General features: G+C 41.0%; 1 protein-coding gene across 3 annotated transcripts in view; it reads left to right on the top strand.

Annotated features, from left to right (window-relative positions):
• The window catches only part of ttc17 (tetratricopeptide repeat domain 17), a 178,764-nt gene that overhangs the window by 90,581 nt on the left and 62,525 nt on the right, over positions 1-25,658 (top strand). For all 3 annotated transcript variants that reach the window (XM_070899666.1, XM_070899667.1, XM_070899668.1), the window contains 2 exons: positions 1,273-1,497; positions 6,488-6,674. In XM_070899666.1, the coding sequence (XP_070755767.1) occupies positions 1,273-1,497; positions 6,488-6,674 (412 nt within the window). The remainder of the gene's footprint in view (positions 1-1,272; positions 1,498-6,487; positions 6,675-25,658) is intronic.

The raw sequence follows: 25,658 nt of genomic DNA on the forward strand, positions 1-25,658 counted from the left end.
AGCATGGCAGCGAGAAAGATTGAGAAAAGGATTGGGGCGATGACGCAGCCCTGTTTGACCGCGGTCCGGATGTGGATTGGGTCTGTGATGGATCCGTTGGTAAGGATCACTGCCTGCATGTCATCGTAGAGCAGGTGGAGGACAGTGACATGGTCCATGGCACAGAAGGAGACTGTTTGGCCCATTGTGTCTGTGCTGGCTCTTTGGTAGAGCTATCCAATTAGTCCCACACCCCTGCTCTTTCCCATAGCTCTGTAATTTTTTTCTCAATTACATGTTACTATTGAATCTGCTTCCACCACCCTTTCAGGCAGTGCATTCCAGATCGCTGTGTTTATAAAAAAAAAAGTTTCCTCATGTCGCCTCTGCTGCTTCTGCCAATCACCTTAAATCTGTGTCCTTTGGTTACTGACCCTGGAAACAGTTTCTATCAAAACCATTCATGATTTTAGACACCTCTATCAAATCTCCTCTTAACCTTCTTAGTTCTAAGCCCAGCTTCTCAAGTCTCTCCACATAACTGAAGTCCCTCATCCATGGTACCATTCTAGTAAATCTCTTCTGCACCCCCTCCGGGCTTTGACAACCTTCCTAAAGTTTGGTGCCAGAATTAAACATACTACTCCAGCTGTAGCCTAACCAGTGATTTATAAAGGCTTAGCATAACTTTCTTACTTTTGTCCTCTATTCTTCTATAAATAAAGCCAAGGATCCATATGCTTTTTTAAACAACTTTCTCAACTTGCCCTGCCCCCTTCAAAGATTTGTGTTCATACACCCTCAAGTTTCTCTGTTCCTGCACCCCCTTAAAATTATACCATTTTGTTTGGATTGCCTCTCCCAAGCCATTATTCACTGGTTAACCTGAAGCTTAACTACACAATGTAGGATCAAGTTCATTTGTTTATTATAACAGTCATGGAGCAATTGCGAAAGAGATTTGCCATCGTAATGTGTGTGCAATAATGTTTTAAACTGTTGTGAAATGTGTCCTGTTATCGTCAAGCTTCATTGTGCATTCGGCATACAAGATAGAACAAGTTATTTTCACTCATTGTACTTTTACAAGACAGAACAAGCCATTCTCACTATACCTATCTATAATAGTTAGATTAGAATATTGTAATTACTGGATAGAAACATTTTGAATTCATATAACATAACTGTGCCTTATTTAATGAACATTATTATTTCTTGATTGATGTACTCATTGATTTTGATGGCAAAGTGCACTGTTTTATTTGCAAATCAGAAAATCTGTTTTTCTTCCAGAAAACTGCTCCAATGTGGTTACTGTTGAATGAAGCAGGTCTGTACTGGCGAGCAGTTGGGAACACAACCTCTGCTCTTGCCTGTTTGAGACAAGCATTGAATTTGGTTCCAGAAGATTATATGGACATTCCACTAGTAAACTTGGCTAACCTACTAATTCACATTGAGCTACATCAGGACGCTACTGCTCTTTTGAAAAAAGCACTTGCTATTAACAGCACAGAGGTAAGTTAACCAGGCAATAAATTATTCACATTGCATTGAACCAATAAATAGTCAAAAGTGAAATGCATTTTATTATTGCAAGGGACCTTCATAAAAGCGATCATGAAATGGTTGGTCTATAAAAGCTTAACCTTAAAGTACATAATCTAACCTGCATTGTACATTATTACAGTACAGGGTAACTGCACATTACATCCAAAGTAACTTAAATGATATTATGGCAGTTGGCATTTTGTTTTTGTTTCACACTTTATAATCATTGAATTATACTTTATAAACAATTGCAGTGACGCCAGGTGGCTACTGGTGGTGCCATTGAGCCTGTAGATAAAAAGGCTAAGTTTCAGTGAGAGCCTGAAACATCTGGATGTCGAGATGTAATGTACAACAAGCTTAAAGCAATGACCCAGATTTTGCTGGACCGGGTCATCTTGCAACATACGCCATTAGTTAGACTTTTTCTTGCACCTTTTTAGCTCAATATTTTTGTGGCATAATTTGCTGGAAGTGCGAGCTTATAACAGGGCATCTGGGACCTTGGTGAACAGCGCAACCAACCGTGTATCTCCTTAACTAAGAAAGAAACCGGGACGACTAAGAAGGAGGGTGCTTTAGAGTGGGTGAATTCAGATCAAGTCAGAAAGAGAAATAGAGGATAGAAAGATTGGAGTAATAGAGAGGAAAAAAGAGACCGAAAGGAAAAGTAAGAAAACATTTTAAAATTTGACATTTTTAAAATCTCAACAGTTTATTATCTGCAGGAATGAGTTTGAACAGTTTAAATTGGTCCCTTTCTGGGCCAGAGCAGTTGATTGGCATTGCTTTAACATTTATCACTCTATTTAAAAGGGTACTTGTACTGTTAAGTTCTGCCCTAACTTTCTGCAACGAGTTTAACTGGCAATTAATGTGCAAATCCACCAAGTCCTTAAAAATAACGGGGAGACGGAGGGCGAGATGCTGGTTGTGGGAAACAAATGGCGGTGCAGCGTAAATCGACCAGCAAGTTCTGGAAATTCGCAATTCGTGCCGTATCTCTTAATCCCCTGAATTTGCTGGCTGATTAGCACATTAATAATGGCATGCATCATTATCATGCAGTTATTTTTCCAGCAAGATTCGGCCCAATATCTTTTGTACTTCATGGATTATGTTAAGCAAAATATTAAATGATTTTAACCTCTCCATTTGCTGTGTTTTGCTTTCTTTTTCAGTTTTCTTCCCTTTTTTTTTCTCTTTCCTAAACGACTGATTCTTAATACCGACAGATAATTAAACTGTAGGGGGATGACATGATTCTGTTTCTGCTCTCCTGTTGTCTACACACACCGTTTTCAGTTGGGGTCACTGAATAACGATCAATAGTGACAAACCTTGGTAATATTCTCCTTTTGTCACTATCTTCAGCCAGAAGTGCCAAGTAGATGGTCCTTCCTAGCCTCTTCTTGAGGTCTCCACTATCATGGATAACCGTCTTCAACCAATTTATTGAATTACTATTGAATGAATCTGTATCCACCACCCTATCCGGCAGTGCATCCCAAATACTAACTACTTATTGCGTTAAAAAAAGTTTTTCCTCATGTTGCCTCTGGTTCTTTTGCCAATCACCTTAAAACTGTACCCTCTCATTATCGACACTTCAGCTATTGGAAACCATTTCTCTTTATTTATTCTAACTAAACCAATCATGATTTTAACCACCTCTATCAAATCTCCTCTTGGCCTTCTCTGCTCAAAGAAGAACAACGCCATCTTCTCCAGTCTATCCACGTAACTATAATCCTTCATCCCTGGAACCACTCTAATAAATCTCTTCTGCACCTTTACCAAAGCCTTCATGTCCTTTCTAAAATGTAGTGCCTATAATGGGACACAATACTCCAGCTGGGGCCAACTAGTGTTTATGTAGGCTTAGAACAACCTGCACATCGATGCTCGGTTTGGGTTCTGCCAGGACCACTTGGCTCCAGACCTCATTACAGCCTTGGTCCAAATATGGACACAAGATCTGAATTCCAGAGGTGAGGTAGGAGTGACTGCCCTTGATATCAAGGCAGCATTTGAGTGAGTGTGGTACAAAGAAGCCCTAGTAAAACTGAAGTCAATGGTGATCAGGGGAACATTCTCCAGTGGCTGGAGTCATACTGGGTACAAAGGAAGATAGTTGTGGTTATTGGAGGCCACTCAGCTCAGCCCCAGGACATCCCTGCAGGAGTTCCTCGGAGCAGTGTCCAAGGCCCATCTGTCTTCAGCTGCTTTATCAATGACCTTCCCTTCATCATAAGATCAGAAGTGGGACATTTTGTCGATGATTTCACACTGTTCAGCTGAATTTGCTATTCTCCAAATAATGAAGTAGTCCATGCCCACATGCAGCAAGACATGGACAACATGCAGGATGATGATTGGCAAGTAATAGTCACAACATGAGTGGCAGGCAATGACCATCTTCAACAAGTGAGAACCTAACAACCTCAGTTTGATGTTCAAAGGCTTTACCATTGCCAAGTACCCTATCACCCATTAAGCAAAAACGCAACTGGACCAGTCACACACATGACACGGCTACTGGAGCAGGTCAGAGACTGGACTCTAGGCACATCCCTTCGCTGGAGTGCCTAGAACTGGGGGCATAGTCTCAGGATAAGGGATAGGCCATTTAAGACCAAGATGAGGATGAATTTCTTCTCTCGGAGGGTTGTGAATGTTTGGATTTCTCTGCCGCAGAGGGCTGTGGATGCTGAATATTTGACTATATTCAAGGCTAAGATAGATAGATTTTTGGATTATGGGAATCAAGGGAAATGGAGATCGAGCAGGAAAGTGGAGTTGAGGTCGATGATCAGCCATGATCTTATTGAATGGCAGAGCAGGTCCGAGGTGCCGTATGGCCTACTGCTCCTATTTCTTACGTTCTTATATTCTACAGTGAGTGGCTCACCTCCTGATTCACCAAAGCCTCCACCACTTACAAGGCACAAGTTAGGAGTGTGATGGAATCGCTCCACCTGCCTGAATGGGTGCTGCTGCAATAACACTGGACAAGCCTGACACCATCTCGGACAAGGCAGTCCATTTGATCAGCACTTCATTCACTCGCTTAAACAACCACTCCCTCCACCAACGGCGGACTGTGGCTGCAGTGTGTCCTATCTACAAGATGCATTGCAGCAACTCTCCAAGTATTCTTTGACAGTACCTCCCAAACCCACAACCTCCACCACCTAGAAGGATAAGGGCAGGGAATGCGTGGGAACATAAACACCTCCAAGTCACAAACAATCCTGACTTAAACATGTATCACCATTTCTTCATTGTCACTGGGCCAAATTCCTGGAACTCCTTGCCTAACATCACTAGATGGACAGCAGCAGTTTAAGAAGGCGGCCTGCCTTCTCGGGGCAACTAAGGATGGGCGACATATACCAACCTTGCCAGCAATACCCATATCCTGAAAAAAAAAATTTTAATCCCTCCTTTCCTTCCCCACACCATCACCTAACAAAGTACTGATGCATAGTTTTACTTTCGAAACTGCAATTTTGACGAAGATCAATTGACTCAACACATACTAAAAATCAAAACCAAGTCCTGGTCTGTTTGATTTTGAGCTACACCACAGAATCATTGAAATTTGTGGCACAGAAAAAGGCCATTCGGCCCATCATGTCAGTGCCAGCTGAAAAAGAGCTATCCAGCCGAATAATTTCCAACCCTTGCTCCATAGCCTTGTATGTTATAGCACTACAAGGGCATATTGAAGTACTTATTAAATGTGATGAGGATCTCTGCCTCTACCAACCTTTCAGGCAATGAATTCCATAATCTCTGGGCGATGACATTATCTTAAAATCCTGCAGTGAGATATAATCACACTCGGGACCTAGAGATAATGAGTCTGTAAATGCAAATTCTGTATTCGAACAAATTAGAAAATATTGCCTTTTTTTTTCATTGGTTACACTTCGGTCACTGTCATTCATATTTATCTCCTCAGTTCTATACAATATAATGCCACAACTGTAAAGTGCCTGAAAATGGCAGTAGACAAAAAGCTGTAGTTGCAATGTCATTGCACTTGATGTTAATTTCATCACATTGCACTATGATGGTTTATCTCTCAATTTATCTCTGCAAGTTACAAAAATACTCAAATCTATATGGATATTTCCATCTGGGGTGGGCACATATCACAAAATGTTCCTGTTTGCTAGTTTTGAATATTTAAAGGGCTGGATTTTCGGGTGCTTTGCACTCCATGGCGAGAAATGGACCAGCAAGGTCTTCTGCATCCGTTCGGGAGCATCAGGTCGGGTTTTGCGACGGTGCTTCGAAGCATCACCGGGAAGAACCGCGCCGGGTGTGCAACACCTCTCGTAGTGATACCGGAGCGAGTTTTGACTCGCACCTGACCCGTACGCCCCGAAGCGCGCCCCGCTGTAACCGCTAAAACAGCGGTCCAGCCAGGCCGGCGGTGGTGAGGTAGATAAATTGCAGAAAAGGTAAGTTCGAGTGTTCTTTTATTTTTTGTTGTAGCGATTTGTGGTGATGTGGGCAATGTTTATGGAATGTTCTTATGGGTTTTTTTTAACGTGATTTCCCCTCCTCCCCCTAAAGCCCCTTTCGGAGCGATTCCAGCCCTGCAATTTAGATGGCAAGGTTCCCATTTGTGCGCTGCGAAAGTTGTACAATGACTCCCTTCACGCTGCGTCCCTGGTGCAGATGGCAAAAATTTCTCCCCAGAGCGCAGACATTCCCCGGGCAGTATCTTTCCCGGCCCGCCTCCATTTTAGCCCTGAAAACGGCAAAACCAAAAATCCAGCCCATAAAATGCAAACTTAGTGTGGGCAAAAGATGGCAATAAACATCCCAACTGTTGAATGTTGTGTTCTGCGTTATTTTCAAACTGCAATAACTGACAAAATGTGCACCTTTTTTAATTTGTGGCAGCATTGAATTAACTGCAAAGTATTTTTTTCTCTTCCAGCCATTAACTTTTCTAAGCTTAGGAAATGCCTACCTGGCTCTGAGGAATGTTAGCGCCGCTCTTCAAGCCTTCAGAACAGCACTGGACAGAACAACCAGATGCCCTGAATGTGACAGCAACCTGAAATTAATCCGCTGTCTGCAGTTCTACCCTTTTTTATACAACCTTACATCTTCCAAGTGTCCAGGTAAGCAAGGGTATGGGTCTCTGAGGATATAAAAAGAAACTGCAAAACCATACCAAGTTTTAATGGATTTTTATTTTTAAAAAGGTATTGGTCATGCACACTCACATTCATAAGGTGTCCTAACTAAATCTCTGCTAAATAAGAAATGCATCTGATCATATAGCTTCACCTATATGGAAATGAAAAATTCTAAACTTTATAGTATTGCATGGAGACTTAATTTCCATCAATAATTATGCGTGGTTTCAATCTATAGACACTGCACTTAAGGAAAATTGTGTCTTAATTCTGGTAGGAAAGATTGGTGAGTATAAGGTGGTATATATCTTAAATTCAAAGGCACCTCTGTGCATTAGATTTAAAACAGCAATTGCTTTTCATACATATGCTGTTGGGTGAATTCTTTTGATGTGATTGAATTCAGGGAGGAAAAATATCACAAAAGGCCAATGCGTCTTTAAGATCGTTTGATGTCTGGTTATTGTATTTGTGTCTCTTGCGTGGTATAAATATAATACTATGTGCGAGAGTCATAAATGCAATAACTTGAATAATATGAAATCTTGCAACGATAGCCATTCTTTTCTTTCCCTTGTCGATATCATAACATTCTTTCAATCACGTTGAAAAAAAATATGTGAAAGGGCTTGATTTAACTGCTGCATTAAATGTACCTATGCATTAACCAGCAGCATTCTCTGAAGAACTTCCTGAAGCCTTCCTCTTGGGGTTTAATTATCACATGGTACAGTTTACAGCTCTGCTCACATCATAGTTTTTTTTCAGAATACCCTACGAAAAAACATAACAAGAATTTGCATTTACCTAGCATCTACATAACCTCAGGAGGTCCCACAGTACATCACAACCAATGAAGTACTTTTGAAGTGTAGTCACTGTTGTAATATAGGTAAAGTCTGTTTTTAAAAAAAAAAAAATCTGTTATAAATGTGTGGTTACAGCATTTTGATGGTGGTACTGTCATTGTAACGTTATGTGACTCGTTAACTGAGATAGCACACTTCTTAGCATTATGTGACCATTCAAGCCATTCTCGACTCTGAGGGACTGCCTAAGAAGAGTATGTGACCATCAACTGATTGTAAACCACTTCTGTGAAACCTTAGTGCATTTCCCAACTATGAACACTGGGTAGCACTGCAGCAATCCTGTCCTTGGAGAATGTCAGACCTGTTGAAAAGATTAGAAAAGATGAGTGCACTCAACTCCATGAGGCAAAAAAAAGATATTCAAATGTCAAACTACAAGGACCCCAAAAAGTACCATATTTTAACCTGAGGACTCTAGAAATAATGCATTCAGATTCAGTAGACTGCCTGCTTCGTATGGTCTGTACTGCTGGGGTGGTTGCAGAAGCCATCGCAACTTTATGAAAATAATGGAAGTGTGCTTTGAAAGGCCATGGGGTAAATATACTAATTAGGACTTAAATACACAACCAATCTGAACAATTTGGAAGGAACTTGGCACAGTGAGATGTAGTCCGGCCAAAGCACTGTATGGTTTGAATCTTATTTCCTATAACTTGTATTCTATTTTCTGAAATACATAGTTGAATGTTCGATTAATTGAGCTCTGCATTAATTAGACGTGCTGAGTGTCAAATCTACTAAAGCCTCTTTAAACTTCTTCCTTGGCTAGTTCACTATAAATGAAGTGTGCATGTTGCCCATTTTCTGCTCCTTGTGTGCAATAGTTTAATATTTGTCAGCATTAAATTTCATCCGCCATTGTTATGCAAACATACATCTATTTCGTCCAACACATTATGAGCTGCCTCATTTGATTCCACTGTCCTTCCTAGATTAGCATTATCTGCAAATTTTATAGATTTGTACTAAGTTTCTGAATGTAGGCCATTAATAGTTGAATAAGAAATTGTTGAGAAATGTTTGTAATATTCGATCAAGTGTGTGTAAAATGATAAATGAAAAGTCTCTACTACTGGGGTTAAGTTGCATTAGCTCATTTTTTTTTAAATTCTATTTTGGAAGTATACATCAACAATTTATTTACAGTGTGACTTGTACAATAATTTGCAAAGACCTGCTTGCATATTGGGTTCAATCATTCGCACTGTTGTGAATACTTAAATTACTTTACACAATTCTATGTTGTTAGCGCGAATGTTTTCCCGGAAGAATCACTCGACACTCTGGGTCGGTTCCAACATCAAAACGGCCTTTATTACGCCGGCGGGGAGAGAGCCTCTAGTTCAACTCCAGGCACTCCACTCCACCGAACAAAGAAATTCATCGATATTTATATGTTTTACAATAGTTCATTACAGTTACTCAGCCCATGTTGGCTGGACACAATTCAATCATAACGATTACAAATCGATTCCACTGGGCCAATGGAATTGGCCCCCAGGCACCAGGGGACTGCGTGATCATCTCGTGTTTTTGCTGGGGCTTATTCATGGCCTCGTGATATTCTCCAGACCCCCTTATCTCTACTGTCCTTGGGTTCTGCTTGCATCCAACAACCTCATCCTTACACAGTCACAGGAATTTCTTTGTTCAGTATTCTGCTAGGACATCTTGTCTGTGGTTTGTTGATTAAGGACGTTCTGCTGAGCTTACCCTTTCCAGTGTTCCTGTACACGGAACTGCAGTGTCATCAGCTACCCAAAAATGTAATCAAGCTAACTGTTAGCTGAATTCCCCTAGTGCTTTGCGGAATCCCTGGCAGCCATTTTATATCTGGCTACCATTTTACACAAACATACATACGTGCATACATATATTCAGCAGGTGCCTTTGCCATTGAAAGTGCCCTACAACATATGTTATTGGGAGTTACACTGCTGATGGGTAAGGTAGAACTGTAGCTATTGAAGTAGTCATGAGGAGAGAGTTGCTAGAACCACTTTTCTAGTTCTGTTGAAATGGTTCTGCGGGCAGATAACTTGGAGACTTTTACTGACTAGTGTGCTTGCCATATGTGCCCAGCCTAACCAAGGTGAGAATATTGTGGCGATTTAGCTTGGGGAGTTATTGGCTGCTTCAGAGATCTATCCTGCTCATCATAAAACCAATTTTTAAAAACTGATGACCAATGCCTCAGCAGTTTTATTCAGTGAGTAAATGAGTCACAGTGATCAGGAAGTTTGCAGATTCTGTCTTTGGTCTGTAATTTAAGTGATTACAGCTAAGGCAGCAAGTTAAGCAGGGGACAAATCAGGCCAGGTTCCTATTAATGATTAGAGACTCTTGTGGGACGTGTGCATTGTGGAAGTTGGCTGGCAGCAGGATTTTCTTTTTTTCCCTCCTTAACCTTCCCAACAAAAGTTGAAAACCCTGCTGACCCTCACTGTTGAAATCCGCACATGAATAATGGCCACTTGGTGGCACCCTTGGAATTGTTCGTGCAGGGAGGGGAGGGAGGAATATTAACTAGGAGTTTAACCGGGAACTTATTTCCACCACCAGATTTATTCAAATGCAGCTGTTTAACTTCCCATTGAAATAGTAGTAAATCTAAACATCAGGAATACAGTTTTACTATGGAAGTTCCGCCAGGGCTGTAATCACAAACTTATTCCACATTGCTAATAGCTGTCATAAGAATCTTAATTTTATTTTGCAAAAGAACAATTATTTTAGATTTTCTAGTACTTTTTTCCTAACTAGTTAATCAGAATTATTTATTTTTCCAGAAGTATGGTTTTTGATAATTGTTCCACAAGGTATGGGGTAATCCTAAGAGTTATAATACACCAGAACACTACTTATGAAATTTTCCTTCTACAAATACTAATTCAATCGCTGTTACTGGATTTCTGCTGTATGAAACGGTGACTTAAAATACTTTTTTTTTGCTTGTTTCCAAATGCACAGATGTCCTTTTATGTAGCTTATTTCCAATGTAAGACACAACATGGTACAATTATGCCAAGCCTTTGACTCCATGATGGAAAAAACAGTTTTGAGGCTGTAATTGAGATTCAGACTCTAGCTTTCACCCTATTGATCTATAATTAGCAACAGTCTGCATGAGAGGCAGTGAAAACTTTATCTAGTCTATTTTATCTCCTGACAGGGAAAGTTGATTTTAGATGTCTTACCCTTTTACAGCCGTAAGAGTTGCATGGCAATTGCTGTGCAGTTAAGCAAATAGCCCAACTCTGCCAGCAATACTCACTTTTCAGGCGACTCAGATACGCCTCGACAGTTTGCATGCGAAAATCCAGAACTTGGGCCTTTCAAAGAAAGAAAGAAAGACATGCATTTATATAGCACCTTTCACGACAAGGAATGTAGGAAACGCGACAGCTAATTTGCACAAAACAAGCTTTCACAAAGAGCAATGTGATAATGACCAGATAATCTCTCTCAGTGATGTTGATTGAGCCCTGCTCCTCTTCAAAATAGTGCCATTGGGATCTTTTACGTCCATCTAAGAGGGCAGACAGGGCTTCGGCTTAACGTCTCATCTGAAAGACGGCACCTCCGACAGTGCAGCGCTCCCTCAGCACTGCACTGGAGTGTCAACCTGGATTTTTGTGCTCCAGACTCTGGAGTGGGACTTCTGGAGGATGTTACCAACTGAGCCACTGACTGACACTTTCAAAGGCAATATGACACCGTAATTTCAGGGCAATTATATAAATGTAAGTTGTAGAATCTTGCCCGTGGACAGGATTTTCACCCCCAAGCTTTTCTGTATTTTGATTTTATATTTCTGTATTCTACTTTAATGACATTTTTGGGTTTTTTTTGCATTTGGACTGTGATTGATAAATTTAGACAATGTGTATAAAAATAGATGTTTTTTTAATTATTAGAATTTTGCGTAACATTAAGATCCAGTAGAAAGTTAATTCAAATCACTATCTGCTTTTCAAATGTACTTTTTTTTTTCTACATGAACATGTCAACAAGACTCTTTCAATACAAATTGGAAACCAAATATACACTTGCATTTGCCATGGAAATTGGATTTTTTTTGTAGTGATTCTGAGTGATAAAAGATAGCTGACTAGTTGAATTATAACAGGATGGACTTGACACAGTTTTCAAGTTGCAGTGCTGCAAATGTCCCTGGGCTGAACCGATCTGTTTTTGTGCATCTTTTATCTAAGAACATTGTGCTCTTCTTCTACCTTCCAAAAAACCACCTTGGAGCTATAATTAAAATTCGGGCACTGGTTCTGCTCACTCAGTGAGCTATACTTAGTCTCAGTCTGCATCACAAATGCAGCACCATTACCCAGTCTGTTTAATCTGTTGCTGGTGTGAGTTAATTATTATTCATGTTTCCCTTCGCCAGTTGTTTCCCCCCACTCCCTGCTTTTTCGTGTGCCAAGATTCACTGTTCACGTCACTGAAAACAAAGTGCCAGCATCAACCATACATTATTCAAACCCTTGGGGATTTAGCTGAAATGTAATGAAGATTCCTAGAATGCAAGTGCTTTCATCACAAACTGAGGAGTACCTCATTTGTCTTTTGGGGAGAGAGTATTGTGAGAAACTTATAAATTAAATCTGATTTCTCTCTCTTGCTTTGTCTTTCCCTATTACATATTATAACCAGATTTTTAACGTTAATTTGAGATTTTTTTTAAACTCGGGAAACTAGGTCTTCAGCTTGACTTCAATATTAGCTAAGATGCTGGCAGATATCATTACAGATGCTCTAAAGAGAAAGCCTCTAAGGGGTACCCAACGCGGCTTCTGGAAAAAAAGTTGTGCCTTGAAGAAGTAACGAGGATAGTGGATGAGGGTAACCCAGTAAACATTGTCTACCTGGACTTTCAGGAAGCTTTTGATATATTACCACGCAAGAAACTTCTCTACACCAACAACTTGTATTTATCTAGCACCTTTTAATGTAGTAAAACGACCCAAGGTTCTACAGGATGGAACCTTGTGCAGTTAGTGGTAATCTGCTGCAGTAAATTGAGATTTGACTGAATGACCATAGGCAGACAACTTTGTTACTGGATTTGGAGATCGTTTACCAGTGGTGTCCCACAAGGATCAGTGTTAGGTACTTTGCTATTAATGACCAGATGTAGGTGTTGCAGTGATCTGTTTGTGGACGACACCAAGATGTGCGTGAGATGCTTCACAAAGGCGTAATGTTAGAACTATAGAGGATGCTTCATCACTCCAAGCAGATCTCAATGTATTGGATGAATAGGCCTGTGTTTGGCAAATGATGCATAACACCACACTTTTCCAAGTTAAACATGTGGGCAGGTCTAATGCAAAATATACATACACCTGATTGGGAACAGAACTGAAACGAGTGCTGAAAGAGGGAGTCTGGGTCACGACAATGCATCACTTTATAAAGATTTATGATCATTGTGAGGTTATAGCTAAGGCAAATGGGGTTCTACAATTTGCTACAAAAAAGCATTCTACTTTGTCCTTGTACAAGATCTTGGTTGTGCCTCAGTTAGAATACTGTGTCCAGTTTTGGTCTCCTCGCATGCTGGGGGATATTGAGGGCTTTGGAACATAAGAACATTTCGCCCCTCGAGCCTGCTCCACCATTTAATAAGATCATGGCTAATCTGATTCTGACCTCAACTCCACTTGCCTGCCCGCTCCTCATAACCCTTTGACTCCCTTATCATTCAAAAATCTGTATCTCCATCTTAAATATATTCAAAGACCCAGCCTCCATAGATCTCTGGGGTAGAGAATTCCAAAGATTCATGAGCCTCAGAGAAGAAATTCCTCCTCATTTCTGTTTTAAATGGGCGACCCCTTATTCTGAAACTCTGCCTTCTAGTTCTAGAATCCCCCATGAGGGGAAACATCCTCTCTGCATCTACCTTGTCGAGCCCCCTCATTATCTTATGTTTCAATAAGATCACCTCTCATTCTTCTAAACTCCAATGAGTATAGGCTCAACCTGATCAACCTTTCTTCATATGACAACCCTCAGGAAACAACCTCGTGAACCTTCTCTGAACTGCCTCCAATGCAAGTATATCCCTCCTTAAATAAGGAGACCAAAACGGTACGCAGTACTCCAGGTGTGGTCTTACCAACGCCCAGTACAGTAGGAGCAGAACTTCCAAACTTTTATACTCCATCCCCCTTGCAATAAAGGCCAACATTCCATTTGCCTTCCTGATTACTTGCTGTACCTGCATGCTAACATTTTGCATTTCATGTACAAGAACCCCCATATCCCTCTGTACTGCAGCATTTTTGTAATCGCTTCCCATTTAAATAATTTGCTTTTTTATTTTTCCTACCAAAATGGATAAACTCACATTTTCCCACATTCTAGTCCATCTGCCAAATTTTTGCCCACTCACTGAGCCTATCTATATCCGTTTATAGATTCTTTGTGTCCTCCTCACAACTTGCTTACCACCCATCTTTGTATCATCCGCAAACTTACCTACATTACACTCGGTCCCTTCATCCAAGTCATCAATATAAATTGTAAATAGTTGAGGCCTCAGCAATGATCCTTGTGGCACCCCACTAGTTACAGTTTGCCAACCTGATAATGACCCATTTATCCTGACTCTCTGTTTTCTGTTAAGTTAGCCAATTCTCTATCCACGCTTAAAATATCACCTCCAACCCTGTGAGCTCTTACCTTGTGCAGTAACCTTTTATGTGGCACCTTATCGAATGCTTTCTGGAAATCCACTGGTTCTCCTTTATCCACTCTGCTCGTTACATCCTCAAAGAACTCCAGCAAATTTGTCAAACATGATTTCCCTTTCATAAAACCATGCTGACTCAGCTTGACTGCATTATGATTTTCTAAGTGTCCTGCTTCTACTTCCTTAATGATGGACTCCAGCATTTTCCCAATGGCAGCTGTTAGGCTAACTGGTCTATAGTTTCCTGCTTTCTGTCTCCTTTCTTAAATAGGGGTGTTGCATTTGCGGTTTACAACCAATGCATCCACTATCTCTGCAGCCATTTCTTTTAAGACCCTAGGATGCAGGCCATCAGGTCCAGGGGATTTGTCCACCTTTAGTCCCATTAGTTTGCCTAGTACTTTATCTCTAGTGATTGTTTTAAGCCCCCCCCCCCCCCCCCCCCATAGCTCCTTAATTATCAATTATTGGGATGTTTTTATTGTCTTCTCCGGTGAAGACCGATACAAAATATTTGTTCGAAGTCTCTGCCATTTCCTTGTTTCCCATTATTAATTCCCCAGTCTTATCCTCTGAGGGACCAATGTTTACTTCAGCTGCTCACTTCCTTTTTATATACCTGTAGAAGCTCTTACCGTCTTTTTATATTTCTTGCTAGTTTACTCTCGTATGCTATCTTCTGTCTTTATCATTGTTTTAGTCGTTTTTGCTGGTTTCTAAAAATTTCCCAATCCTCTTGCCGTCCACTGTTCTTTGCAACATTGTATGCTTTTGTTTTCAATTTGATACCATTCTTTACTTCCTTAGTTAGCCAGGGATGGTTCATCCTTCTCAGTCTTTTTTTCTCATTTTATCTTTGCTGAGAATTATGAAATATCTCCTTAAATGTTTGACACTGCTTTTTTACAGTCTTGCCCTTTAATATATTTTCCCAGTCCACTTTAACCAACTGTGCCTTCACACCTTTGTAATTACCTTTATTTAAGTTAAGGACACTAGTTTGAGACCTAGCTTTCTCGCCCTCAAAACTGAATTTGAAATTCTACCATGCTATGATCACTCTTCCCAAGAGGATCCTTCGCTGCAAGATTATTAATTAATCCAGGCTTGTTGCACATTACCAGATCTAAAATAGTCTGCTCCTTAATTGGTTCCACAACGTATTTTTCCAAGAAACCATCCCACATACACTCTTGAATTCTTCCTCAAGGCTACCTTTACCAATTTGATTTGTCCAATCAATATGAAGATTAAAATCGCCCATGATTATTGCTCTAGCTTTTTTACAAGCCTCCATTATTTCTTGATTTATACTCTGTGCTGCAGTGTGGCTACTGTTTGGGGGCCTGTAGACCACTCCCACCAGTGACTTCTTTCCCTTATTATTTCTTATCTCATCCAAACTGATTCTACATCATGATCTTCTGAGCCAATATCATTTCTCACTACTGCACTTATCTCATCCTTTATTAATAGTGCAGAAGAGAGCCACAAAATTAATTTCCAGTCTACAACATATTAGTTACTCAGATAGGCTCAAAGACCTGGGTCTGTATACTTTTTTTTTAAGTATAGACTCCGGGATGATTTGATTGAGGTTTATAAAATAATGAAGGGACTTGATTGTGTTTATGTAGACCAATTATTTCAACTGCATAGGTTAGGGAAGATCATGGATTTCTGCTTACAAGTTATGTTGGGTGTTAGATGGTTCTGCTTTTCCCAGAGACTAGTGGACCTGTGGAACACGTTACTGGCTTGTGCCATGAATGTTGATTCAGTGTGTTCCTTCAATAGAAAGCTGGACCTGTTTCTGGCTGGGGCGGAGATCAGCTTGAACAAAAGGTAGGCACCCCATAATATTAAACAGGATAAATGTGGTGATCTGGACTAGTTTTGATCACCTAAAGGAGTCGTAGAGGAATTTCCCTTCATTAGCCTGGGTTTTAATCTTTTTTCCGCCACTCCCAGAAGATTACATGGCTCTAGCTGCATGGGGAGTGTCTATATCATGAAACGTAGGGCATCACAACTTTATGGGACAGGTTAGATGGATTAGTGGAACTTTTCTTCTGTTGTTTTTATATGTTTGTAAATGTGTTGATTTATGAATTATTAATGTTGCCAGGTACTGAAAGTACTTTGGAGGCAAAAACATTTTTCAAATTTAAAAGCAATCAAATATATTTTTCAAATAACCATTGAATAATACTATAGGTAGGAGGGAGTTAGAAGGCAGTGTTACAGATTAAGGGTTCAGGTAATTCCATAAAATGTGAGAACTATTTGAATGTATTTATGCTATTAACTAAATCTGAGATTATATTGTGCTTTTAACTATTGTTGCACTTGTTGCACCAATACGCAGTTTTATTTTAATTAAAGTTGCAACATGATTTATCTTCTACAACTTAGAGCTCCATGACAGCTGCATGTTCTGGGGCATATCATTGTTTTAAATATTTGTGTGGTAGGTCCTCAAGGTATCAATGTGCAAATTATTTATACTTCAGTTTAGCCACTGTCAAAATTATTTTTAAAAATTGCAAAATTGGTCTGATTGCAACAGGTTATTGATTTGAAAGATGATATTGGGCCCTTTTTATTAGTGACTTATATAACTCATCTTCATAGTTATAGTTATTCTGTTCCATGTACAAAATAACGTGTGTGTGTGTATACATATACATACATCGGTGCAGCTTTTCTCCACACCACAGCACCAACTGCACTTCAAAGCTCTTAATTGAATGTGACATTGTGGAAGATGCTATATAAATGCAAGTTTTTTTTTAATGTAGGTTATTCACATAGGTTACTCAGCCTGAACAACAGAAATGATTTCTCAAAGAAAAAGTTTGAGATAGTCTGTCACAGGATTGGCTTGATCTAAATGTTTATGCCCTTGGGGCATCCGAAGTGTCCCTGTACTTCGAAGGTGTAGTTTTTTCATGCCCCTTGCAATTCCAACCACAGATACCACCATCTAACTTTGGCTGCACCCTTAGCATTTCATACATAGCTATTCTTTGCCCTGCTGATCTCAGTTCAAATGGAACCCCCACATCTTCTCCATTGTGTTAACTGCCTCCAAAAAGTTCAGAATTGTTGTGGAGTATTTAAATAACACTCAACACAAGTCTGTATGTGGAGAAAAGAGTGGTTTATTTTGCTCGATTGGTCAAGGGAGACCCGGCTTCTACACGAGTTCAGTAACTCGGTGACCCAAACCAGCCATTCTCGCTGAGCAGCTTTGGGGCTGTTATTTTTATACAATCAAAATACATACAAAATCATGAAGTTCCGCGCGGAAGTTTTCCATTTGCTGTTTCCCTGCCGCGTCACAAAGTTTCGCCTAACTACTATGATTACAAATATTTGGTTAATACAATTATATTGAGAGCAAGCTTCGTTACTGCCCCTGTGCGCATTTTTCTGATCAGTTACGTGCTACATCATTACTTTTATAAGTTTAAGCAATTCCTGTGAAAGTACTTCTTCCCAGATCTATTTGTCCTTTACTAAATCTTTTGTTAATAGACAGACAAAGCTGGAGTGTTTATCGTTATCTCGTGTAATTCTGTCTATGCTAGGACATCTGCCAAATACTCCCTTCTCGAGAGTTATATGTTATGGTCCCATGCTCAATTTAAGCTTAGCCACAAACTTTTTAGAAATACTAATGATTTTTAACCCCTTCAATCCTCCCTTTAGTTAATCTAACCCAACATGATCAATTATTCACTTGTCTGATTCACGTGTACTCCACCCTGGTCTCGGTGATCAGGCGATAGGTTGGAAGCACCCACAAATCATATCAGGTATTTATTCTGCAACAATTTGACCTGATCCCTAGCTTGTAGCTTTGCTCGGGTATACCTCTTCTGTCTTTTGCACTTGTTACATAACATCACCAACCAACTCGAGGCTTATTACTATCTGTACTGCCACTAGGGTATGTGAAAGGATCCTTAGCCACAGATGTATTTCAACGTTCATTCCCCAATTCCATAATCTCAGGTACCAAGGCGGGTTTTTCAGGTTATCCTTTATTTCACTGTCCAGTTCTTTGCCTTTAACCTTTAGCTCATAATATCTTTTAATGTTATTTCTTAATGGTCCTTTGAGCTTAGTTAAATCTTCAAGTAACAGGGGAATTGGTGGTGCTTGCTCTTCCATGTAATCATCAATATTTTGCTTAATCTCATCGCTTATATTTAATATTGTCTTCCTGCTGCGTCATGCGTGCTCTTCCCACTGCCACCGACACTCTGGGAGTAAAGCAAAAGTTAGGCATTGTAATGTTACAAGTCAAGCCTCCGTAATCGTAAGTTCCCAGGCTAGTTACCACACAATATTCTCCTCGTCCTTGATGGGTGTAATGTGTGGGTTCGGGCAGGGCAGGGCTTATTCCAATGACACATCCTTCCGTAGTATTATCAAACTCGCAGCTATCCTTGCTCCCATCTCCCACTGGGTGAGGGCATATAGTTAGGCTTCCTTCTCTCTGGCACCCGGATAAAGATATTCTCCTTATCTTTCCATTCTTTGATCGTATACTGGTCCATCGGTTAATGGCGGATGTACTCTTCTCCTCTTTTTATCCCTATGTTTTCAACTTCATATTGACGATATGGGTATGAGCCTTGGTTTATTACGGGGATCACTAGTATTGTCCCTACCATAGAGGTTTGTTTCCCCTTGCATCCTCCTGCAACCGCATACACCCTCGTCATTCCTTTTCAGGGTGTAGGCGTCTAATGGCCCAGTGTGCTGTGCCATTTCTTTCAACTCGGTGCTATTTATCCAATCTGGAACTTGCCCGGTTTGTATCTGATCCATATTGTGTCTCACCTGACCGATCATCCATCGTCCTTGTGTTCCTGCTTATTTAGCTCGTTAATTATTCGTGTATGGCCTTTCAATACGGATACCCTCTAGCAGTATTTTGGATGTTTTAGAATCTAACTCTGAAGATTCTATCTCTATCCTGGCCTGTTTCCTCATTAGTACCTCCGTCGTTTCCCTCAAACTATCTACTCCTGTTTGGATCGCCTGTATATCTAGTGCATCTACTAGAGAGATCCCTGTACTTACTCCAGTTAATACGTCTTTTCCTAGAGATCTCTGTCTTCCTCCTTTTGTGTCTCAGCTGCTTGTGATACTACCTTGCTCCTGATGCATCGCTAGCTTTTCTCAGGATTGTGTCCAGCAACCGTGTGTACAATGCTTTAGTCTTGGGACTAAACCTTTCTGGCAGGTATAGGTCTGTTAAATTTATGATCACAAGTAACATTTCATGCTGCACATTGTTAGATAACAACATTCCCTCCGATCTCGTCACCAACCCGCCGGGCGGATCTTCAGTAAGGAGGAGGCAAGTAATTGGTAGTGTTGTTGGTCCTGGGGCCGTGACTATAGGTTTTTGCCAATAAATCACCACTGCTGATCCTGAACATTTTCTCTCTCCCTGACATATGACCCGTTCTATCGCTTTTAACGAGGACGGCTCTGAGACCATTTCCCTCTCTGCGTCCAGACAATGTACTATTACTTCTGTTCCAGGTTTAACTACCACGCGCTATCCGAGGTTAATTCCCCTGGTTTACAATATTCAGCTAACATTTTATTACCCACTTATGGCTTCAAGATAAATGCTCCTGACATTTGGATGTCACTGCCTAGGGGCTGCTTTGCGTAGTTGTTGTACCCTCCGGTGTGGGTATATGCTTCTGGACCCCTAGGGGGCAGCCTTGTACTTGTCCTTGTAGAATCATAAGGGCGGTGGTGATCATGTTTATATACATTCTGTTGATAAAACACATCTTGGATATTCCAGTTTTTTAGTTAGATCTTACCATTTCTACTTCTACCGGATCATTTGCACTGTTTCTCCGGACATGTGACCTTTCCCAGCTCTCTTTCATTATGGCAAGTACCCCTAGTATTGAAAATATTAATCCTAGTCTCCCGAAAAGTCCATCAATGCATCCCTCCACTCCTTGTACTCTAAGGCGTATTTTAAGGAGTAGATTACCGAGAGTATCTGAGGTTCCGGCATCAGCCGTACCCTTATATTCTTTCAGCTGGGACCAATATTTCCATCGGCTCCCACCTTTCATATTTTCACAAGCGCATGTGTCACCACTGATTAATACTTCATATGGTCCGCTCCATCGTGGGGCGAATCCAGGTTTTGCTGGCAATTCTCTAACCATTACCTTCGCTCCAACCTCCTGCACTACCGCCGGGGGTTTTTGTCCCTTGATCTATCTTTTACTTCCTGCCACAGGCTGCTTACTCAATTCCATCACATACTTCCTGATTCTATCTCGTAATGGTCCTAATTCTGCCCCTCCTATAACTCATCCAGTCATTAGTTCATAGGGGGTTAATCCTGTTGTTCGACTTGGTGTGGCGCGTAACCTCATTCGTATCGTGGGTAGTAACTGGCCAGGATTGTCTGGTTTCCTGTATTTCAAAAACAAGTGATAGTTTATAAACTATCTTAACATCGCAATTCAAGTTCTCGCAGATCATTTCCAAGGCTACTTCCATATCTTATCTCATCTTCCCCCAAACGGCATTTCTGTCTTTCATCAGAGAAAATGGCATTTTTAGATTGTTTCCAAACTTTAGTTTTTTTTTTTGAGATCAGATTTTACAAATTTGCATACACTTGAACTGTAGGTTGGCATCATTGGTTAGTACCCACATTTAACATTTTATTTAGCGAGTCTTTTTGATGAAAAACATTCTTTCAATAGATCTCTCCGATCAACACAAAAAACAATCTCAAACACCAAAATAGTTCTAAAGAGGCTCAATTTTAAATGTATCTCAGTATTTTGTTGTGCCTTTTCTTAACCAGTGGTACTTGAAATCTTTACAACAACATTAACTCTTTACTGTTCCCATCCTAATTGCTCCCCTTTTGTAGTATTTGTATTTATTTTTGAATTAAAAATGTCAAATATGGTAATACTGTTTTTTAAATATTAGAATTCTCATTTATGCTTATAGTTTAAACTTAATGGGCCCAAATTTCCCCAACCACTTTTTCCAGCGCACGAACCCGAGATGCGCCGACTTTGTGCGCTCAAAACGGCGCCAAAAAACTTACTCACGATTCTGGCCACTCTGCTGTGTGTCTCGGGTTCTGGCGTGGCGTGTAGTGGGGGGGGGGGGGGGGAGAGGGGGCGGCGCCACAGCCTTGCACCGAAAACAGTGGCGGAAGCTGTCCGCATGCGTGGTGGAATCTGCGCACATGCGCAGTAGCTCCTCGCCTTCTCAGCGCGTCATGCAGGCTGTGAGCGGGACCCAGTGCTCACCACCCCTTATCCCTGGCCGAAGGGACACCCCGATGTTCGCCGCCCCATCTCTGGCCGAGTGGCCTGCCACATTGGCCGGCCGCTGCCTTCCCCGGAGGGAAGTGCAGTCCCCCCGGAGGGCCGAGTTAGGAAGGTAGGACTAAAATTTTATTTTTTATTTATTATTGATTGTTTTTATGCTTCTTGAATGTTGTTGTGAAGGTGTTTAGTGCTTTGCAAGGTCCTCTCCGCTTCCCTTTATCCCCACCCCCCCCCCCCCCCCCCCCCACCCTATCTCTGGCTACCTACGTTGATTTCTTTCAAGGGTTTTCAGTGCGGCCACAAATGGCCACATAAGCTGGCCAAAGTTATTTTGGAGCAACTATCAGCTGTCCAAACTGGCTTAAATGGCCAAAATGGCTGGTAACACCCCCTTTTGGGGAAAAAAAACTAAACTTAAAAAAAATCCTAACTAACTCACTTAGACTGGCGCAAATTAAATGTGCAGAATGGGAATTTTTAAGATACTCCAGAAAAATCAAGTTGTTCCAAAAAAAACTGAGCAACTCCTGGGCAAATTTGGGCACATTATGTCTAAGTGATTCACAGTTCACAGAATTCAATGTACTTGTTTTATAATTATGTGCCTAACTTCTGTTTTAGAAGCAACATTAAAAAAAAACTCCAACCCAAGTGGGAATAGCATAAGTAGAAAAAGCTTTTGCTCTGTAACTTCAAGATATATTTTGTGATACAGTACCTCAGAAATTACATCTTTTTAAGCTTCAGCTTCTGACGTCATAGTTGAGGTAAAGTTACACAGATGTGTACTTTAATTATTGTTCATTAAAAAGATTTTCAAACCCAAGATTTTCCAATACAACCAAATGTTTATCAAGGAGAATCACCTGAAATATCTCAATCCCAATTCAAGTACTGTAGTGCCAATCTTTTATTTAAAACTCTTACTGAGCTAGAAGCTTTCACGTCATTTAACGTAAGATTTTACACAAAGGAAAACGGGGGCATAGCTTCCCCCAGCCCGTAGCCTTGAGAAACCCACGCAGGTTTTTTTTAAGGCATTATACTCTCCTTTCTTTCTCATTCCTAGACACAATTTATTGTCTTTCAACCCAATGTAATCAATGATTGTGTTTTCTTTTGACAAGCAAGTGAACGTGTCGGAATTTTTTTTTAAAAAACGAGACCGCGCATTTTTTTTTACTGTAATCCAATTCGAATGTCCAAATTTCTCGGCACAAGAGCTGAAGCTTCTGTGTCAGTTCTGTTTTCTCTCTTTTTTTAAAAACATTTTTTTTAGCAAGGCTGAAGGTTTTATATTTTGTTAAACAAACCCATCCTTTGTGTATTTCATCGCTCCATAAATCATAAAATAAATCCGCACCTGTGTTTTTAACTTAATGTAATTCAATTCTAGGTTCACGGTTTCTTAAAACTTCCCACATCTAGGACAACACTACAAAGGGTTAAAAACTTTCAACACTGTCTGAAAAAGTGGGTGGAGCTAAACCGCAGTCAAGAAAACTTCCACACAAGCACTTTCATTTGAAGACAGACATTCACACCAATTTTTCATTCAACAAAGCTTATTTTCTTTCTTTTTCCTGGTTCCCTTATTTTTCTTTGTCAGTCTCTGTCCCAACCGTCCGCTGGGCGTCATTCTCAAACTACTCACTTCTACCCTTAACCTCCATAATTGTAGGCACTGACTTATAACCATTAATCCTGCTTTGGCTGTTTTCTTATTTTTCTGTTTCTCCCACCATAATTTCTGTTTGGGCAGCTCTATTTTAAGATCCCACCCGTCACTTAACATAGTCATTATTAATCAGTCTCGCTATCAGTTATCACCCGTCCCTCTGCTTGGTTTCCCTTAAACCCAGAGTCTACGGCCCCACCAATATTTTCCTATCGACTTAAACTGTAGTCTTAGATACTGATTGTCGCTCCCTAGAGTCTACAATACCATCGATACCTTATAATCTCACGTTTGGGCACGTCTACCCCTTCACCGGATTCTGTGAACTGTCTCCTAGCCCTTGGACACCTCCTAACATCCGGCTGGACTAACAATACTGATTGCCTCACTGATCTGGTTCCTTAAACCTAGAGTTTGCAACCGCTACCAGTCTCTCACTTTGACTTATATAGTGATGGATATACAACACATTTAAATTACCCCCAAGTCTTTTGCACCATTATAGACTTTTCACAGATTCAGGTATCCCGGCAACTGACAAGTTTCGTAACAGCTTACATCGGATTATGAGTGGTAGTTTAAAATATATTCTGTAAACGCCCGTCTGTCTGTTCCCCTAATACTAATGATTTTTAACCCCTTCAAAAATCGTCTTTCATCTCAAGCAAATAAAAATCCTCAATATATCAAGTATCTATAAAACTCATCTACGTCCATAATCTGACACTGTCCTTCTAACACAGGCTCCCTGCCTACCCTTCCCTTCAACCACTGTCTGTCCCACCTGTGACAGAGATTATAGTTCTCTTATTGGACTGTATAGCCACCTAAGAACTCATGAAAAGCAAGTCTTCTTTGATTCCGAGGGACTACCTATGATGATGATGAACACATCTCTCACTCCTAGAGAAGGATGCATGACACACAACTTGTCTGTCGGGTGGTGATTCTCTTGCCTCCAACATCTACTTGTCGTGGATTTTCTCGTCTTTCTTTAATCAATATTACTAAGCCATTGCTGCTCCAAGGTTCTCCACCCCCCCCCCCCTCCTTGTTCTTCATATCGTGCAAATAAAACATCCTGCATGTTGTTCCTTGTCCCAATATTCTCATTATGTTGAAATCTCCTACTTGTCATTCTACCCTTGAACTTTTAAAACTGTTGAATCTCTTGCTTCTCTCAGATTTCCCTCCACCTCCAATTATTGGGTGTTGAAAACCAAAATGTGACATAATGGCCCCAAGTTTCCACATGATTTGCTCCTGATTTTTAGGAGCAACTGGTGGAGAACGGAGTATCTTAGAAATCGCAATTCTCCGCATTTAAGTTTTCTGCAGTTCTAGTCATGTAGAACAGTTTCACTTTTGAACAGAATTTTTTTTTCAAAAGGAGGCGTGTCCGGCCACTGACGCCTGATTTGAACGTTTCCACAGTGAAAACATACTCCAAACTAACTTAGAATGGAGCAAGTGAAGATTTTTGTAGGCCTGAAAAAACCTTGTCTACACATTAAAAAATCAGGCGCAGGTTACAAATTAGGCGTCCGGAACGAGGTGGGGGAGGGGGAGAGGGAGGGAAGTCATTACATTCTACAATAAATCCTTAGTTATACTTATACAAATATTATACAAATAATTCCAACCTGAATAAAAGTTTATAAGCAAAGAAAAGATTAAATAAACCATGTTCCTACCTGTGTGAAAGTGCTGCAGGAAGCCTCACAAGTTGAGGCAGCCGTTCCCGACGGCAGGGGGAGGGGGGGGAGGCAGTGAGGGCCCGACCGACGGTAGCGGGGGGGAGGCAGGGAGGAGGCAGCCATTCCCGACGGCAAGAGGGGGGGAGGAGGCAGTGAGGGCCCGACCGATGGCAGCAGGGGGGAGGCAGTGAGAAGGCTGCAGGAAGCCTCAGAAGTTGAGGCAGCCATTCCCGACGGCGGGGGGGGAGGCCCCTCTGCCGTCGGTCGGGCCTGTCGGGAAACGGCTGCCTCGACTTCTGAGGCTTCCTGCAGCCTTCACTGCTGCAAGAAGCCTCAGTGCTGATCATGGAAGGGCAATGTGGTTTTATTAAAAAATTAAAAAAATTGAACGGCTACAAAGAACTACAAAAATGGCCGAGTGCCAATGTTTCCTTCACACTGCGCATGCGTGAACGCTCCAACGCGCACGAGCAGGGTTGCCGGCACTAAAAAAACTCATTTAAATGGTACCCGCCCCCTCCTACTTACAAAATCGGCGTGAGTGGTAGGCGCCGCGCCAAGCTGACATCGAGCTGCAAAGCGCGTTTTTTTTTTCAGGCGCCGTTTTCGGCGTGAAAAACGGGCGCCCAGCTCAGAGGGGCGCCTGTTTTGT

The sequence above is a fragment of the Pristiophorus japonicus genome, chromosome 14 (assembly GCF_044704955.1).
Source record: "Pristiophorus japonicus isolate sPriJap1 chromosome 14, sPriJap1.hap1, whole genome shotgun sequence".
Taxonomy (NCBI): Eukaryota; Metazoa; Chordata; class Chondrichthyes; family Pristiophoridae; genus Pristiophorus; species Pristiophorus japonicus.